General features: G+C 50.7%; 1 protein-coding gene across 1 annotated transcript in view; it reads right to left on the bottom strand.

The window, feature by feature from the left end:
• The window catches only part of LOC135264038 (rho guanine nucleotide exchange factor TIAM1-like), a 63,735-nt gene that overhangs the window by 2,861 nt on the left and 41,273 nt on the right, over window positions 1-19,601 (bottom strand). Inside the window, 12 exon segments of the mRNA XM_064352626.1 lie at window positions 10-97; window positions 1,300-1,402; window positions 2,051-2,109; window positions 2,915-3,023; window positions 3,785-3,903; window positions 4,449-4,628; window positions 5,391-5,499; window positions 5,950-6,075; window positions 6,996-7,064; window positions 7,802-7,990; window positions 18,049-18,149; window positions 18,707-18,919. Coding sequence (XP_064208696.1) covers window positions 10-97; window positions 1,300-1,402; window positions 2,051-2,109; window positions 2,915-3,023; window positions 3,785-3,903; window positions 4,449-4,628; window positions 5,391-5,499; window positions 5,950-6,075; window positions 6,996-7,064; window positions 7,802-7,990; window positions 18,049-18,149; window positions 18,707-18,919 — 1,465 coding nt within the window.

Genomic DNA, 19,601 nt, shown 5'->3' on the forward strand with positions numbered 1-19,601 from the left:
CTGGCTCACCTGCAGCACAGGTGGAACGTCCTCTCGGGCCGCCCCTCCGACTCGGACCTGACGTGAACGAGCTCGCACATGGCCGTGCCTTCCGAATCTGTGGGGGGGGGGAGAGACAAAGCGGCACGCGTTACACAACCCCCACCTTACACACTTTAAGGACAGAAGAACATCGCAATTCTAGGGCGCTTTACAATTATAAGGTGACTGCTGAGTCTATCCGGAACCTGTTTTACTATATACCGATGGTGACCAACCCTGATCCCGGAGATCTACAGTCCTGTCTGTTTTCATTTCAACCCTAATTTGGCACACTTGAGTCTACTAATTAGCAGCTCAATGCAAATCTGTTGCAGTTGAATGAGACCTGCTTTGTTTGAGCGTTCATTGAAATACCATTCACAGCCAAAAATCAATTTCTGCTCCTTTCAGGGTTACACATTATCTGTTCGTTTTTGGGATTGCATAAAAATAACACAAATCCCTCCTCCAGCTGTTAAACCGGAGGAGCACTGTTCTAAACGATGCAGAACATCGGAGGAGTTCACATTCCGGCCTTCTGAAAGCAGCCGTTAGGAGCAGCGATGGTGAAGGACGTTCAGCGAGCAGATGTGTAGAGATCCAGTCTCCCATGATCCCCTCTGGCCATAAAAGGAAGCAGTGGAGTGTAACCCAGCAGGTCTGGGGCGAGGTCATGTCCCCTCCCCCCAAGAGGGTGGGGTGGGGGGGGGGGGATGGTTCATAAACCAGAAAAGTTCCTAAACTCCTCCGATGACCCAAGAAGCACCCTCCACCCCCCTCCCCCCCAACACGACCTTACGGGAATGTCCCTTCCCCGTGAGCCAAGTGTCCTTAAATACTCTGTGCTCCAGAGGGAAATAAAGCGAGTGTCACTTCTGCATCTGTCCCTCCAGTCCTGCGCTGACACCGCCTGACGCACCACTTCAGAGCTGCAGAATTAGCCTGGTCGCTAAACGCTGTTCACTTGGTCGCCATCAAAATACTTAAATGTGCTTTTTATAGAAAAGAACATATGGACAACAACGAATAAAGACGTAGACAAGAGAGAGAGAGACCAGAGGTGGAAAATTCAGGTCCAGAAAGTAAAAGTCCTCCCCAGTATTTTGTTTCAATCACCTGGATTTGCTAATTAGCGTAATTCCTCAGCCAGGAATTGGAACTAATTAAATCAACTGGCTGAGTTTATGGGTGGAAGAAACGCACGGCAGGACTTTCGCTTTCTGACCCCTGGACTTTAACACACCTCTGAGAGAGACAGAGAGGTAATTTAAGGTTTACCCGTACTTCCTAGAGCGCGGACTTGCAGGGCGTTGGTGGGGATCATGTGGCGGAACCGGAAGGGGTCCCTCTCCTCGACCACTGACGCCCGGTGCGATCCGCCCTGCAATGGAGAGACAGCAGGCCATGGGGTTTACCGTCAATCTAGGCCAGAATACACGATGACAGAGGAACCACTAAGGTTCACAATGAGACAGGCTAGAGTAAACACTGACAGAGCAGACACTAGGGGGCTTGGATTGAGCCAGGCCAGAGGTATTGCTATCAGAACAGATATTGGGGGTTTATAGTGAGGCAGGCTAAACTATGCGCTCACAGAGAGGATGTTTGAATTCAGTGAGGCAGACCAGATTACACGCTGAAAGAGAAGATATTTGAGTTCAGTGAGGCAGGCAAAACTGCACGTTCACAGAATGATATTGGGGTTCACAGTGAGACAGGCCAGACTACACGCTCACAGAGCAGATACTGTCCTTTTGAGTTCACAGTACACAATGACCAATCACAGGTTTAACAGCTTTTGACATTTGATGAAAACAATTCTTGCATGAGACTGCACTAACACACTTTAAAGGTTGACTATGGAAATGAGACAGAGGGAAATTCCAGATAAATAAGGTTGGTACGCTGGCTGCTGGGTTTAATAATTAATTGTTGGAAATCCAAAGGCAGTAGACCTCAGTGGTTAGCAAGGTTACTTGTCAATCTGTATTAATGTTCAACGATGGAAAGAAAAGGAAAAAGCACTTACTATTTTCTTCTTGTGCTTGGAGCAGTCTTTGTACACAAACACGACAGCAGTTTTGAAGACTAAAAGTGGAAGGAAAAGGAAAAAAAACATGTTAGGTTGGAGAAACCCAAATTCAAACCACTACACCACACATTCCCTAAAGACTACTAAGTGCTTGAGTAAAGCTCCAAGCTCATCGTCCTTCTGTGCTTGTAAGGTCAGATCTTGAAGTAGCGTTACCTTAAGAAATTACTAATGCGCATGGCAAGTGACCTGAAAAACAACCTCCATGCACTTCTTCTGTGAAACACGCCACAGTGAATGATTATTAATGTACCCTTGTTAGGCCGTAAGCTTTAGAAATAAATGGCGTTTCTATTCTTTAAAAAGCCATTACGGCGTCTTTGTGACTGTCTCTGTAAAAAAAAGCACTATACAAATAAAATAGAACTGAATTGAAGTGGAAAGCCAGCGATGTTAGACTTGGACAACATTACGCTTCTGTTGGCAGCTGACCAACTGACGGCCATAGATCAGGCTGCCAGGACCTGTTCCTGGAGATCTACCAGGCCTGTAGGTTTTCATTCCAACCCTGATTTAGCACACCTCATTCAACAGCTAGGGCAGGGCAGCCCAGCCCTGTTCCTGGAGATCTACAGCCCCGTAGGTTTTCATTTCAACCCTGATTTAGCACACCTGGCTCTACTCATCGGCAGCTCAAGGAGATCTCTAGCTGTTGAATGAGGTGTGGCTTTGTTAGGGTTGGACTGAAAACCTACAGTGCGGTACATCTCCAGGAACAGGGCGGGGCAGCCCTGCTGTAAATGAGTGAATGAATATGGACGGGGGGTAGGAGTCCCAGCGTGTGCCCGTGTGGAGACACACCGAAAGCGGCCAGCTCGGGGTCCCTCTTCCCCTTGGCCAGCGAGGAGGGGGGGTTGATCCAGGCCACGCTGGTGTGCAGGAGCAGGTCTCCCATCGACAGGTCGGCTACCTGCAGCACACACACAAACACACTCATCAGAGTCAGTATACACATACACACATATACATATACATACACACACACACACACACCAGAGTCAGTATACACATACACACATACATATACATACACACACACACACACACACACACACACACAGCAGAGCATATCACTCTCACTCTCTCTCTCTCTTTCACACACACACACACACACACACACACAGAGCAGAGTATATCACTCTCACTCAGCTCACACACACACACACACGCACACACACTCTCTGATATGACAGCTCGGGCGATATCCCCATCTAATACAGCAGCTGCACAGCCCAAACCGGCCTGGGAGAGATCCATACTGCAAAATACGGCACCAAAAAAAAACGTAATACCTTTTAAAAACCCGCCGCGGCTTCAAAGCAGCGTGAAATTAAAGCGGGAGAAAAGCCATTTACGGCCCGTCGCCGTGAGAAACACCCCTCCAGGGAATAGTATCAGACCAGTCTGGGAGGGGGGGGCAATTATTGGGGTTTTTTTTTTTCTTTTTCACTCTCAAACAGAGACAGAGGCAGGCAAGCGTGGGCAGAAGAAATCGATAATAAGCTGGAGTGACTTGTGGGGACGTCCCGCAGTGACTTGTGGGGACATCATCTCGCAGTGACTTGTGGGGACGTCGTCTCGCAGTGACTTGTGGGGACGTCGTCTCGCAGTGACTTGCGGGGACGCGTGCTAGCCGAGCTCCGCGCGCTCGGGCGCGGGCCGCCGCCTCACCTCTTTCTTGTCGCCCGTCTGCTCGGCGATGAGCTGGTCGAAGACGCCGCCGTACTCCTCGTGGATCTTCTGCATCTCGTTGATGTGGCTCGCCACCTTGTTCATGGCATTCATGGCGACTGCATGAAAAGAAGTAAGAGTTCATTAAGAACGAGCGTTTCGTGGGATGCTTTCCCACCGTCCTAATGCACTGTCATACAGACAAAAAATGTACAAGCACAAGCACACATACACTGCAGTCCGCACACACACACACACACACACACACAGATACACTGCAGTGCACACACACACACACACGCACACACTGCAGTGCGCGCACACACACGTACTTGCACTTGCGCACACACTGAAGTATGCACACACACACACATACACGCTGCATTTCAGACACACATACAGATTCACTGCAGTGCACACACACTCATGTACACAAACACACACACGCACTGCAGTGCACACACACACACACACACACACACATGCGCCACACACACACACACACACACACACTGCAGTGCACACACACACACAAGCGCCACACACACACACACACACACACACACAGCAGTGCACACACACACACACACACACACTGCAGTGCACACACACACACACACATGCGCACACACAGACACACACACACACACACACACACACTCACCGTTGAGGTGGTAGTGCTCCTCGCTGTCGGGGTTGGTGAGGGAGTGCAGCTCCCTCAGCAGTAAGGGGTACTTCAGCACTCTCTGGATGGGCTTGATCAGGTAGGACTCCAGCGCGTAGGAATGCTGCCGTCGGGGGTTCCGCACGTCCAGAAAGGCCTTGAAGTCGGGGTCCGTCTTAGCTGCAGTAACACACGCAGGCACACACACACACGCACACACACAAATACACACCACGGTGAGAGAGGATTCGACCAAAAAAAACCCAGAAAATATGACATCACAAAAGCATGGAATCTAGGAACGGTTCTGTCTGGAAAGGAGACATACTAAGTGCACTACGACAAGTTTAATCCGCAGTTTGGGAAAAATAAAGAGCCCTTCCCTTTCTTCTGGAAATGAACTTTTAGAACTTTTCCGCAGGCAACGTGCACCTCAACAGCTGGTTTCTCCGCGAACGTACTCCGACCGCTGCTACGGGCGAACTGCAAAACCCCAAATTCATTCCGACCCGTCCCCCCCTTTCGCTCTCTGCGCTCTCCCGGTTATGCCAGCCTCCCCCCCTGTCCCGCCAAGAACGGCTCAAAAGAAGGACATTCCACCCGTCGCGTCGACAAATTAGGGCCCTGGGAACTGGGGCGCACAGCGAGCCCCCCCCCCGCCCACAGGGGACAGAGAGAGAGGGACCCTGCCAAGGCCACATTAGAGAGGGAGACCCTGCCAAGACCACATCAACCACAGAGGGCTGGAGGGAGCTCCAGGGGGAACAATCGGGGGGACAACAAAGCCCCAAAAATAAATTAAATCGGGCGATCGTGCGGGACGGTCCCTCTGGGGAGCCTGGGAGTGGCCCTGTGGGGGTAAATGGGGAGCTCTGGGGCGAGTCGAGGAGGAATTGGAGGCGTGGGGTGGGGTGCTGGTGGGAGGTGGGGTGGGGGGTTTACCTTTTACGAGGACTTTGGGGACTTTCGTGTGACTGGCACAGAAGGCACTGTAGATCTTGAAGCGGTCGGCGTAGTACAGGAAAGAGCCGCCCAGAGAGAACAGGACTTTCTGCAGCGGGGGGGTCGGGGGTCGGGGGGGGGGAGGAAAGGCATGTGTGTCAGGTTAGGTACATTCCTGCCATCGCCCTTGACCGAGGCTCTGGCCCCTCAGAACTGGAGCTGGTCCACGGGCGCTGCACTGTGGCTGCCCACTGCTCCTAAGTAGCAAGTATGGGTTAAATGCAGGGGTCAAATTACCCCACGGGGTTCAATAAAGCATAACCTTTGAAGGTCAGTGCTTTATGGCCATTAGCCCTGCTTTGCCCTATAGACATGTTCTTTCGGGGATTTCCCTCTGCTGTGGCCTCATTACAGTATTTCAATACAATCTCAGTTTAATCTCATTTCCTGATGATACAGTGTGCTCGCTTCATAAAAGACAGGAACATTATTTCACATTTATGCCCACAAGTTTTAGGTTTTGTCTTCCTTGGTGAGTATGTAACGGACAGAAGGCTACCTTAAACTGGTCCACCCTCTCCAGCGCCTCCAGGTCCGGGACCAGCCGCGTCCCGTCTTCCAGAGTCTTGAGAAACTCCACCTGGAATTCCACCATCTCGGCCAAGTTCCCGAAGAGCACGTCCAGCTTTAAAAAAAAAAAAAATAAAATAAAATAAAAAAACAGCACACAGTCAGTCCTGGCACTTCCCTGCAACGAAGGCTCGATTCAAATAAACACCGCCACGGCAGACGAGATAAGTGACGCGTGGGATTCGAAGATAAGTGGCATTCTAGGATGAGTAGTGTTCTAAGATGAGCAGCATTCTAAGGCGAGTGGGTTTCTAAAATGAGTCATAACATCTTTGAACGCTACTGAGTGCAGACTGCACAGTCCACCATAAAACAACAAATTAACAAATCTTAAAAAAAACGGGTTCTATAACCAGTTTCTCTCTTCCTTAATCTATTGACTCCAGATTTGGCTGTGACTAATCTCTCGGAGATAACAGCAGCCACCAGCAGACGCTGATTCTCAGGAGTCGACTCTGGGTAAGACGTGTCCCGACAGCCACCCAAAAAAATACTTGTCAGCTGTTGACATTTTATCTTAACTGATCTTCAAAGCCCTGAGGAGAGCAGTGTGCTGCTGAGTATTAAACATGTACACCGTGAATCCGTCAGTTCGTACAACATTAACTGACTTTAAGCACAGTCATGCTTGTTATGTCAACTTGCTTGGCTCTGCCTTTTTTTTCCCCTCTAATTTTGTGTGAATGACTTGAGCTAAAGACAGAGAGCATCAGCAAATGCCAGGTTTGTCTGAAATGGCAGCCCACTTTCTCCCTGTTTAGCAGAAATGAAAAACGTAGAATACAGTCAAAGAGGCCTGTTTCAGAAGCACAATATGGCAAGTGAGATATCTAGGCAACCACAACTTGGGAAAATGTATTTATTTTTTGTTTAACCTTCGGTGGAGGGATAATGATATACACCAACACGTAATTGGCGTGTAGATTCCCTTTTTAAAGAGGCAGAATTTGGGCTGCGGGTGCGACGCTGCCGTACCTCGTCCTGAGTGAGGAAGCTCTCCTTCTGCAGGGGGGTCAGGTACCTGGCGATGAGGCAGTTCAGGTCCTGAAAGACAAGCGCAGGACACGCTCAGTTAGCGCACGGCCAAATCCGGAGGAATTCGCTTCCGGGACACTCAGGGGAGCGGGAAGTTTAAGTGTGGTGGAGGCAGGGGGGGGCATAAAAACCATGCTTTATTTTTGTTCTTCTTCAGAAGTCAAAATTATATCGATTATTTCACTGATGTCATTGGCTAATCATGGGACCAATCATGGGACGTCTTCATAAGAGGATCTTTCATTCTAAGACTCTGACGAAGGCCAGAGGGATCCAGAACATACGTCATTTTAAGTCAACAAAGCTGCAGGCACAGCAGTAGGCACACCGTGTTGCTGTGAGTTTTTGTTTTTGGCTTTTGCCAGCACCGGTGTTCTGCACAAAGGGCGGTGTGCAAACCTTCAGTGTTGCTCAGTGAAATGTGTTCATGCTTGTTACGGTGCAGAGCGGTGTTTTTCGTGTGGGGAGCGTGGGCGTGGGTAACCATGCGGATCCCGTGTCCTTGAGCGGGACGAGGGGGGCAGGGCGAGACCGGCCCGGCGGGTCGGCTCATGACGTGGGGGAGAAGGTGAGACGGGACGGGAGCAAGACGGATCACAGCAGGGGGACCAGGTGAGACAGGACGGGAGAGAGATGGATTACATAGGGGGAGGGGTGAGATGGGACCGCAGCGGGACGGATCGCGGCAGGGGACGGTTGCGGCAGGGGGGCAGGCTCAGACGGGACGTCCCGCGGGGATGGGGGACTCACTTTGACGTAGGGCGCTCCGTCTCCACCAGCTCGCTGATGACCTTGCGCAGCTTGTCGGCGTCAGAGAGCTGGCGGGGGGTGGTGGCCAGGGGGGGTCCGGGGGAGTCCGGGCTGACGGGGGATGAGCTGTCCGAGGGGCTCATCTCCTGCAGGCCCCGACTGAACCCCGAAACCTGCTCCAAGATCTGGGGGGGGGAAGAGAGAGGGGGAGAAAGGAGAAATAGATGACCAAAACTGCCTTCCAATGTTTCTCACAGGTTTGCACTACTTATTACTCCCTCTCGTCTTTTTTTCTCTGCTCTCTTTCTGTCTCTGTTCACTTCCTCCCTCTCTCAATTCCTCTTTCTCCCTCTCTCTCTCTCTTGTTCTCTCTCTCTCAGTCTGTCTCTGTTTATCTCACTGGCTGTTGGAACAGTACATATTCCAGAGCCCTTCACACGGTAGAGCGCGGTATGTATGTATCCACACGTTTGTGTGGGCGTTGCCGGGGAAACGGGCGCCGCGGCGTTGGCAGAAGGCCGTATCCGTACCCGTGCCCTGGGCACATGCAGGCCGCGGAGGCCGGGAGGAAGAGCTCCAGGGCGGGCTACGCACGCAGCGCACCTGGAGCCCCAACAACGCTGCCGCTAACTCTACGGGTCATCAACGCTTTGAGGGAAAACACTGTCCTCCCCACCATCCCCACCCCCAGCCTGCTACACAAGCAGCGTACCTGCCCAACAGCCAGGATCCCCAACAACGCTGCCACCACCAACACCATCATCATCATCAACACTTTGAGGGAAAACGCTGACCCCCCCCCCCACTCCCAGCCTGCTCTTGCTCACAGAGTTAATCTCTGAACCCCCCCCCCACCCCACCCATATCTTTTTGTTTTTTCTCCAGCCGATCAAAATTCCGCTGCATATTTTCCATCCTGCCACCAGCCCACCCACAGCGCAAGTTTCCCCTGAGCCAAAGCAAAAAACAAAAAAAAACATTTTAAAAGTGACTGATGAGACGACCTTCTTGAAAATGACACGCCCCCCGTTACCCCTCGAGAAGCATCGTAGCACTTGAACTTCAGGCAGAGCGTGCGAACGCTGGATTGATAACTAGCAGCTACTGGAGCGAAAGCCCCTCTGGTGTGTATGTAGGTCACACCGGCTGCCTGCTCAGTGTGCTGTACTGCTGTGGGACTAGGCAGTGTTACCGGGGGAACTTCTGTAGGCCTGGGAGCCCTTATCAGCTCTGACACTGACACGCACAGCCTTCTGCTAAACATCCCCAGCTATGGCTCTGTGCTGTATATCTACACACATGCAGACCACACACACACATGTATGCACACACACACACACACTCCATCCCTCAGCTGAAAAAGTTATTTAAAGGGACCCATTTCCAGAAAGCCAGAAAGGATTACTGTAATGAAGGACAAACCCAGACAACTCCCAGGCAACACACACACACACACACACACACACACACGTACTCACTCACACACACACACACTCACACATATACTCAGCATGACATGAAGAGTAAATAAGACAAAGTGCAGGAGGCTTGTTTTGAAAGGATGGGTCAGTCAACAAACCCAGTAGTCCATCCTTACAGGAAATGAAAAACTCCCACTGAAAAAAACACTTGAATGGAATAAGCTTCCCACAAATTAGACGGGAGCTTCTGTTTAAGCTAAGGAACAGGTTTTGCCAGGGGTGAGACCAAGGATTTTGGGCTCCATGAAAAGACCCCACCACCCCAGGCCATTCCAGCAAAACCTACAGTATGTTCAAATATTTTTTGAGGGGTCCTGTCAGCCAGGATCTTTGGAATTGTCCCATCTTCCCCCCGTACAGCGCTCCTGGGTATCTCTCACACACACACACACACACACACACACACACACACACACACCTGCACGCACGCATGTGCACACACACACGCACGCATGCACGCACACATGTGTGCACACACACAGGCACACACACACACATACACACAAGATCTTGGCTTTCTAAGAATCTTTATTTTTTTTAGCTCTTGCATAAAATTCACCACCGGTGAGACGCTCCTGAGTTTCAGAACCCAAATCAGCCAATCAGAGGAGAGAAAGCAGGGTGGAGCCCTTCCCAGCAGTCTGCACGGGCCTTAACGAGTCCAAACAGATTAAAGACACGGTTTTCTAAGAAGCGCTGGGAGAGAACGCATGTCCTCCTCTAAAAAAAAAAAAAAAGGAAAGGAAAAGAGGAAAATAAGGACAGCTGAAACGCGGAGATAAGGGTTCTGTCGCGCAGCCACAGCGGGGGAGAAAAAAGTCGTTTTGCGTCCCGCGGCAATCCCAAGAAGAGTTCCCGTGAGGCCGCGGCAGCACCACACGACAGCCGCACGCTTCCACGAAAAGAACCGGCCCGGCAAGATCGCCGCACGCCGCTCCAGCGACCTCACCTTCTACGCCACCGCGTCAGAATTACAGCGTCGCATCAGACATTTTTTTTTTTCAACAACTGATTAACACGGAAATGTTTTTAAAAAAAATGTATTTATGTTCTTCTGTGACTTTCAAAAATATCTGAAAAACAAAAAACGTGCAACAAAATAGGTCTCACACAAAATACATAAAATTAGGTTTAATAGTACTCTATAGCGTCTACAGCTGTTCTTAAAGAGAACGGATTAACATGGAAATGTTATTTTTAATTTACGTTCTTCGGTGAATTTTAAACGTTTGAAAACGAAAAAAAAACATACAACAAAATAATGAATAGCTCTCACGTAAAATACATACAATTTGGTTTAATGTTATTCAGCATCTATAGCTGCTCTTAAAAGAGGTGGCTACATTTGAGGGATCTGTGTGCGCTTATTTTGTCCATCGCTATCCACTGTTTGTGGCGCCGAAAAATTCCTTCTGGGTGAAGCAAGCTGAGCGGCAAAGCAATTTTCCCCTGAGGTGTCTCAACTAGTTCCAAGCCTCTCCTATAAACACACCTCTGCTTGGGTTATACAAATACCCACATGACTGCGGTGTGCGCTCTCCTACCAGGCAACTAAAGGCTTTCACTTTAAATTCATACGCTCATAAACAAGTGAATATTTCACCCAGCATGTCATGTTTTAGAGAACTATGCTATTTCAGCACGGTGACCCGAAAAAGCTTATGCAATTATTGCTATTGATACTTCCGTCTGTAAAAATGTATCTTATGACAAACAGAACCCAAAACCTTGAATGCAAGCAGGAAGGTCTCTTTCAGACACACGCACACATACACACACACACACATGCACACAGACGTGCCTCAGTGGTTTGGAGATGGGGGGGGGGTGCTGGGGCAGTGCAGGAAAGTGGATGACAGGATGATGTCACGGTGCTACAGCTCACAAAGCTACACCAGCGTCAGCAGGGCCTCACGTTCAACACATCACCTATGTCTACAGACTCCTGAAGTTCCCAACCCTCAACCACCAAAGCTAAACCAGCACCTGCAGGGCCTCGAGCTCAACACTACACCTATATCTACAGACCCTAAAGTTCCCAACCCTCAACCACAGCTGCAGAAACTGCACTTCAACTCCATCGCCAGGGACTAAACCAAACCACCCCCAGGCATTATGTGAAAGTAATCAAATGTAATGTAATTTACGAACCTCAACTTCAACATGACACCCGTTGCCGAGGGAACTACAGAATCCCATGCAGGGGAACAGAGAGTGGAACTCATCACAGATGCTCTTGTACAGAGCTACTTTGTACACAGCATTTACATTTACAGCTGGATGTGCACTGAAGCAAGCGTCCTTCCCGGGAATTGAACCTGAGACCTTTAGGTTGCAAGACCAGCTCCTTACCCATTATGCTACACTGCCGCCCACTGCTGCAGTAACTGTTCCAGCGACTGCATGACCTCAACATGCACTGCTCAACCAGCGACTGCAGAACCTGGAGTTCACCATTACACCTCTGACTGCAGAACTTCAGTGCCATCATGACAGGACCCAGTGTGTGTGTGTGTGTGTGTGTGTGTGTGTGTGAAAGAGAGAGGGAGAGAGAGTGAAACAGAGTTAAATTCTGTACTGCAGACAGTACCGCAAGCCCAAACAGTTGCCGGACAGTACAGCAGAGCTCCTTAACAGTGTGAACCGGCTGGACTTCTATGCGGCTACACCACCAAAAACACCGTCTCCCAGAATCACCCCAGTGCAGGGGCTGGTCACCTCAGTGTGACCGCAAGCTGAACGCACCCAACTCACACGACCGTTCCCCCTCATTAAATCTGTAAGGAGATGCACCCCCCCCCCCCCCTCCTCCTGACGTAAGGGAGAGTCACGGCTGTGTACAGGACACAAATGCTCTGACGCAGCACTGCTCAAATCGCACCCAGCGAAAACGTTCAAGCCCTCTGGCCCCGTTTGAGAAAAACCGCACTTCTGCACACCGAAGACGTTCTGTGCCGAGGCCTCAGAACCGCCCCCGGGCTTGGACCGCCTCTCGAGCACGCGACCGCTCGGGAAGTCCGAACGTGTACCCCCGAACGACAAAGACCCGAAAACTTCAAACAGGAAGAACAGCCGCAGAGACGCACCACAGACCGGAGCTACAGAGGAACACATCGGAAACGTGAAAGGAGAGAAGAAAGGGGGGAGCAGAAAAGAGGAGAGGAAGGAGGCCGGGGCAGCGGTACTCACCCCGACGGGGGCCGTTCGATAGTAGACCCGGTAGCGCGGGTCCGAGACCCTGCCCTGCATTTCCCCGAAATCTCTCTCTCTCTCTCTCTCACACAAAAAAAAACAGAACTAGGAGAGGATCATCCTGCAGCTTGCGCTCTGTGTGTGTGTGTGTGTGTGTGTGTGTGTCTGACTCCTGAGGAGAGAGAGTCCCGTTTGAGCCGCGCCTCTTGGGGTGGGGGGGGCCTGGGGGGGGGGCCTGGGGACTGGGGGCGGGAGGGCGGGAGAGGGGGCGAGTCCAAACCTGTTCTTTAAAGCCGCTCGGCGGAGGCAGGAATCTCTCTCTCTGGGCCACGGCGAGCCCCTCCGTGCTCAAACCCGCCGCTCCTGTCCGAGGCGTGCCGAGACAAAGCCGCAGCACCGTCAGCCGCACGCCCACTTTCCCCTCTCTCTCTATCTCTCTCTGTCTCTCTGTGTCTCTGTCTCTTTCTGTCTCTCGCTCTCTCTCTCTTTGTCTCTGTCTTTATCTGTCTTATTTCTCTCTCTCCGTGTCTCTTTTTCTCTTTCTCTGTCTCTCTCTCTTAGGGTCTTAATCTGCAGTCTCTCGAGCCTCTCAATGGCACTGCTCTGCAAACACACGCTTTAATGTTAAAAAATTAAAAAATTAAAAATAAACCCTTATCGGGGTTTCAGTGTCTCTCCTGTCACATGGGAGAGGGGAAGGCCTGTCTGGAAACCACACCCCCTATGTTTTAAATGTTATGACAAAAAACACGTGATAGTGTATTTTACTGCAAAGGATAACTTTTAACTGATTAGTTTCATAGAGGAACGAAGCCCTCCGATCACTTCTGCTTTGACCACGCAAGGCCAGGCGGTGGTCTCGTGAGCGCAGAGTTATGGTACATGTACTGTAGACCCGTGACACAAGTGCTCAAACTGACTCAAAACACAGGACAGGACCAGGAAGTGGAACTGGCTGCTGATAGGGCTGTGTGAATCCCCACTTCCCAGCCACTGCCAATTCCTGTGAAAAATAAACTGCCAAGTTGCCTTTTTGCTGCAACTGACAAACTCCAAGCATCAGCACAAAACAAAAGAGGGAAGAAGCACGCAGGAATCTTTAAAACACCCCGAAGCCTGGCCTAGAGTAATGGGACGTCTTCAGAATTTATGCCTCTGAATCAGCAATCGGGGCCAAGATCACACATTTCTAACCGCAGCAGTTTCTGAAACCTCGGAAGGCTGCCCATTCCTTACTTGAGCAGTGACCAGCCCTGCAAAATGCAATGTTTCCTTTTTTTTACCGGCTTCTCCATCGCACACTTTTAGCCCATCAAGTTTAACAACCTTTTAGTAAATACGCCAAGGTACTGTTCCGTAAATGCGACTGTCCTTTAGCGCAATCCTTCTAGAGAAATCTACCTGAGCAACACACTAATTCTGATCGCTGTTCAAAAAAGGTCGCTGGATTTTCCACAAGCACTCCTAGGCTGCGATATACAGACTTTGTCGCCCTCTAGTGGCGAGTTGGAAAGACGGCAGGATAGCTCTGAAAAGGAGGGAAAGGATGACAAATGGACACACGTAACAATCGTACGTCGACCTTTAGGGCCGTCAACTGTACTGTGTGTAACGCGGGAGTTTAGACCTCTAGACCACAAAACTACATTACAACTGGAATAGTTAATCCCTATTCCACAGCTTTGGTTAGCTGCTCCAGCTGCTATGCAGTTCCGTGGTCTAGAGGTTTAAACCTGAGGTTTAAACTCCAGCTGAGTACAGGGCAATTGACCCTAGGTGTCATTAAGAAGGCTAGTTTGTCAATCACCATGACAGGCAGACTGAAACTCTCAGAAAAAAACTTTTCTGTTCCGCATCTCTATGCGCATGTCTCGTTCTCCAATTAATTTTATTTTTTTCTCTCGCTCTTCTTTCTCTCCCTCTGTAGCTATTTTTTAAGTTTTTCATTTTCATTGTGAAAAATGCAGTGTTCCTTGCTTGCCACTCCTCTTTGTCCTCCTTAAAAAAAATGTACTTCTTCCAGACAATCTCTCCCAGCGGGTCAGACTGTAATTCATAGGCGTTGAGCGAGCCCAATCAGCACTCATAATCGAGCAATTACGATGCACAGATAATTAAAACGGAGCTTCCTCCTCCTTTTGATTCTCTTTAAGAATCAGATAATTACCCCCCCCCCCCCAGCCACCCCCCACCTCCCGCCCGCTCCTTGGCTGCAGTCTAGCAGACAGACGTACGGTGCGACATCTCCTCGAGGAGGTAGAGGAGGCGCCACAGCTGAATTTAACTGCCACGGAACCAAGGAGAACCACCGATCTGACTCCCGGGCACGTTAACCGAATTTAACTGCCACGGAACCCTGGAGAACACGTCGCCACGGAAACGCAACAATGGTACATCGCCACGGAAACACAACAACGCTACGTCCATTCAAGAGATGCTCTTTTCCATTGCAACTTACTGCACAAGACAATACAAGAACTCCGATGTGATTACTGTGGGTAACAATGACATAGACACAGCTCATTAATATGGGCAGCAGTGACACAGACCTGGCCAACAACATTCCCAGGCTTGGCGTGCTAGGTCACTAAGCCATTAAATGGCAAAAGTTTTTAAAAAATGCGCTGACCTAGATCCACGGCAGCGCTATTTGGAAACAAAGCCGACGAATCGCGTCCTTGGGCACGGCCGTGACATCACGGTCATATGGCTGGCACTGCCTGCCGTGAGGTCATCATTGCAGAAGAGGGAGGACGTGGGGGGGGAAAGGTCAACCGAGCGGGGAGCAGAGGCACGCTTCAGGAAACCGCCAACCCGCGCGACGTGTTCGCGATGCTGCAGCTTCGCCCCATCCCCCCTCCCCTCCCCAGCGAACTCCAGATGAATAATAACAGATTATGTGGAATAAATTTGGGCTCTGTAGCAGATGGTGGGTCAGGAAGGAGACTGGGAGAATGACACTGATTATTCAGAAGCTTTTCTGGGGAGTATTTTTTTTTTTTAGAACAGGAAGTCAGCAGTGACAGGGGTGTGAGAGAGGAACCAAAACCACCTCTGCCTTCTAAAAGGGCACTTAAAAGTTGATCAAAGAGAACACAACAAAAAAGAAACTCAGAAGTAACAGATCAGAAATATGAAGAGCCTTTTCACCAGCTGTCAGAATTCTCCGATTTTACGGAGACAAATTTTCAGGAGAACTTGGTAGAATTCCCAATCAATCATTCCCGCCAGAACGATAATGGCGGAGGAAATGCGATGAACAGTCCATTAAACGGGAAAATCCGGCTCCCCCACCGGACGCGTGCCGCCTGGCATCTGGAATGTGGAAAACCGTAAATCAGTTTCCACTTCCCACTGTCTCTCCGCAGGGGACACGGAAATCAAAATGACAAGCGCCAGGCAGAGTGTGTGTGTGTGTGTGTGTGTGTGTGTGTGAGAGACAGAGAGCTTGTGTCTGTGTATGCATGTGTGCTTCTGCATGTGTGTGCGTGTGTGTATTTCTGCATGTTTGTGTGTGTGCGTGTGTGTGCATGTGTGTATGTGTGTGCATGTGTGTGCGTGTGTGTGTGTATGTGTGCGTACGTACGTGCGTGTGTGTGTGTGTGTGTGTGTGTGTGTCTGTTTGTGTGTGTGTGTGTGTGCACGTGTGTTTCTGCATGTGTGTGTGTGTGTGTGTGTGGGTGCACACATGCCTGTGTGTGTGTGTGTGTGTGCGTGTCTGTGTGTGCGTGTGAGAGCTTCCACTGCACACTCTAATCAAGCCTGGCAAACGCAGGGAACAAACAGGAAGTGAGTAACGCGAGAGGGAACACCGCCTCCCCCTCCCCTGCTGTCCCGCTTGGCTCAGCGCTGCGCGACAGTCACATCCTGCCGCTCCTGAACACACACACAGCACTCGCGTCTCATTTAGACGCTCGCTACTCAGCTACCCCCACCCCACCCCCAACCCTCCACCTGTCATCACTATTGTCCTCTTTAAATTGCCCGTCAGTGGAAGAGTGCACGCCAGTGTCTCACATGACTGGCATGTTGTGGCTGGCTTCTCCATGCTCTGTCTGTGCAGTCTCCCTGTAGGCCTGCCACACTCAAATCAGACCCACACAGTGGCTCAGTAGCACTGCTCATGCTTTTTTTAAACCTGATTGATGACCGATTGATTAAGGTCACCGAATGGCCAATCACAGACTCCGCCCACCCGGTGACCCAGGTCTAAACCGGTCCCTGATTGGACAGAAAGAATAAAAGCCAGTAACACCACTGGCCTTGTGGTACAGATCTGAGTATCAGTGCTGGAGTACACCAGCCATACAGGAATATCAAGAATATCAAACTCCAGGCCAGGAGGACCGCAGTGTCACCTGGTTCCTGATATTTTAGCTTCCATGTGATTAATTTAAATCACTAATGCATTCTTATTATGACATCTTATTATAATGTGGGTTTTTTTGGACACAGTGATCCAAATAGAGAATGTATTCAGTGTAATTAAATCTGTCCACCGTTTAAGAAAAGGCACACACAACACAGAGAAGAGGAAAACAAGCTGAGCTAACACAGGGGTGTCGGACTACAAGGCCTGCGGGCTTTTGGTGTGTCCCAGCAATTAAGTAAACAATGTCAAGTCACCGATTGGCTGGAGGCGCAACACACCTTGTTTTCCAAGGCCCCCCATTGGCTACTGAGGAAACCACAGAAATGCACAGGCCCGGCGGCCTTCCAAGACTGGAGTTAAAGATCCCTGCAATAGTCAGGAGTCCGCACACGCACACCCCGTCTCTCTGCAGCAAGGGGAGGGGGGGGGTCGGTACTCACAAAAAAGCGCGACATCTGCTCCCCCGTCCGAAAGGGCTCATCAGACGCCCTTAAATTAGAAGGTCGTCTGGCATCGAGGGCGGCGGAGGAACAACTTCTGCTTTTCAAGAGGTATCGTTTTCCCCAAACTTCTGAGCTCGCGACGCGGTGTCACGCGACACGACCCGACCCGAATCGGGTCACGTTCCCAAACCCGAACAGACCGGGCTGAAAGCCGAGACGTTTCTGCTGTACGGCTGCCTGATGGCGCTAAAAAGGCAGCTAACACCAGCTAAGCTAAGACTCAGCAAACGCACAACAGTTCGCTCTGGAAGGGGAGTGGGAATCCGACAGCTTAGAACCACACAGTTATGTCTGCAGATAGCATAGCTCTGAGAATTCTCCGGTCCTATGGCACCGCGTCGATGTTCTTTGTAAAGTCATTCGAAAACGACTGAGTAGGAACTAGGAAGTCTCTGAATAACTTTCATCTTATGCGGGTGAAACGTCTGCGGTAGCTGTTTGCCACGTGTCACAGCCAGCGCAGCAGCCGAACGTGAGCGTGCTAAGGATTAACAGTATCGTCTGTGACCGTTTGCTGTGTGCATTAGCCATTTTCTGCGTGCTGTAGCCATTAGCTACAGTACGTGTCATAGCGAGCGCAGCGACCGAACGCTAGCGCGTTTCCGAGGTAACAGTAGCGTCAGGGCTGCAGCAGGGGGCCGCGACAGATGGCCGCCTCTCGCAGGGCGAAACCAGGTGCGCGTTTGACCTCTGACCTTTGCCCCGTCCGTGGCGTCGTCGCCGGGCTCGGCCTCGTCGTCCGGGCTGTCCCCGGGGCTCGGCAGTCTGAGGGGCGTCCCGTCGTCCAATATGTCCTCTGAGAGACCACACAGGGAGACGGAGAGAGAGAGAAGGAGAGAGAGAGAGAGGGATGAGACATCTGCTCTTCAGCGCAACAGGTGCTCAGCTGCATTAACGGCCAATGGGGCGAGGGGGACACCGACGGCAGAGAAGCTCGAACCCGAGGCTCCCGGGCCCAGAAGGGGCCGTAAACGAACAGCCCAGCCAACACGATACGATCTCGCGATGAGAAGCGGTCCTCACACAGGGGCCATGTTATAACACTGACCAAACATTCCAGTGACATCGTGGGGACATTTTGTGTTGGCTGGGAGGTTAAATGTCCTGCTTGTTACAGACCAACGGTTTGCATGCGCGCGCATGTGTGTGTGTGTGTGTGTAAATGGGTTCACTGGTGAGTCAAAGAATATCAGATTCAAGGGACCCTCTAGCACTAACACCATACTGACTCTTCCTGACTCTGACTCCCTGGCTCTCTGACTCCTTGACTCTGACTCCCTGGCTGTCTGAATCCCTGATTCTGATTCCCTGGCTCTCTGACTCCCTGACTCTGACTCCAGGGTTCAGACTCACCCTGGTTTTGGGAGAAGATGTCGGTGCAGAGGTCTTCCGCCCCATCGGACCGACGCGGGGGCAGCTGGCAGAGCCGCTGAGGGTCCACCTCGGGCACCGTGCTGACGCACAGGCACAGGGAATCCTGGGAGAATGCCGCCCGCATGTCCGACACGTTCAGAACGCTGGCGGCCTTCCCGTTCAGCTGCAGGATCTCGTCTCCCGCCTTCAGACCTGCAGCGCGGGACAGCGTAATGAACACCAATATCAGACCTGCGCTGTGAGACAGCGTAATAAACACCAATATCAGACCTGCACTGTGAGACAGCATAATAAACACCAATATCAGACATGCACTGTGAGACAGCGTAATAAACACCAATATCAGACCTGCACTGTGAGACAGCATAATAAACACCAATATCAGACCTGCACTGTGAGACAGCATAATAAACACCAATATCAGACCTGCGCTGTGAGACAGCGTAATAAACACCAATATCAGACCTGCAGCGTGAGACAGCGTAATAAACACCAATATCAGACCTGCACTGTGAGACAGCGTAATACACACCAATATCAGACCTGCACTGTGAGACAGCGTAATAAACGCCAATATCAGACCTGCACTGTGAGACAGCGTAATACACACCAATATCAGACCTGCACTGTGAGACAGCGTAATAAACACCAATATCAGACCTGCAGCGTGAGACAGCGTAATAAACACCAATATCAGACCTGCACTGTGAGACAGCGTAATAAACACCAATATCAGACCTGCAGCGTGAGACAGCGTAATAAACACCAATATCAGACCTGCACTGTGAGACAGCGTAATACACACCAATATCAGACCTGCAGTGTGAGACAGCGTAATACACACCAATATCAGACCTGCACTGTGAGACAGTGT

Source organism: Anguilla rostrata, chromosome 9, assembly GCF_018555375.3.
Source record: "Anguilla rostrata isolate EN2019 chromosome 9, ASM1855537v3, whole genome shotgun sequence".
Lineage (NCBI taxonomy): Eukaryota > Metazoa > Chordata > Actinopteri > Anguilliformes > Anguillidae > Anguilla > Anguilla rostrata.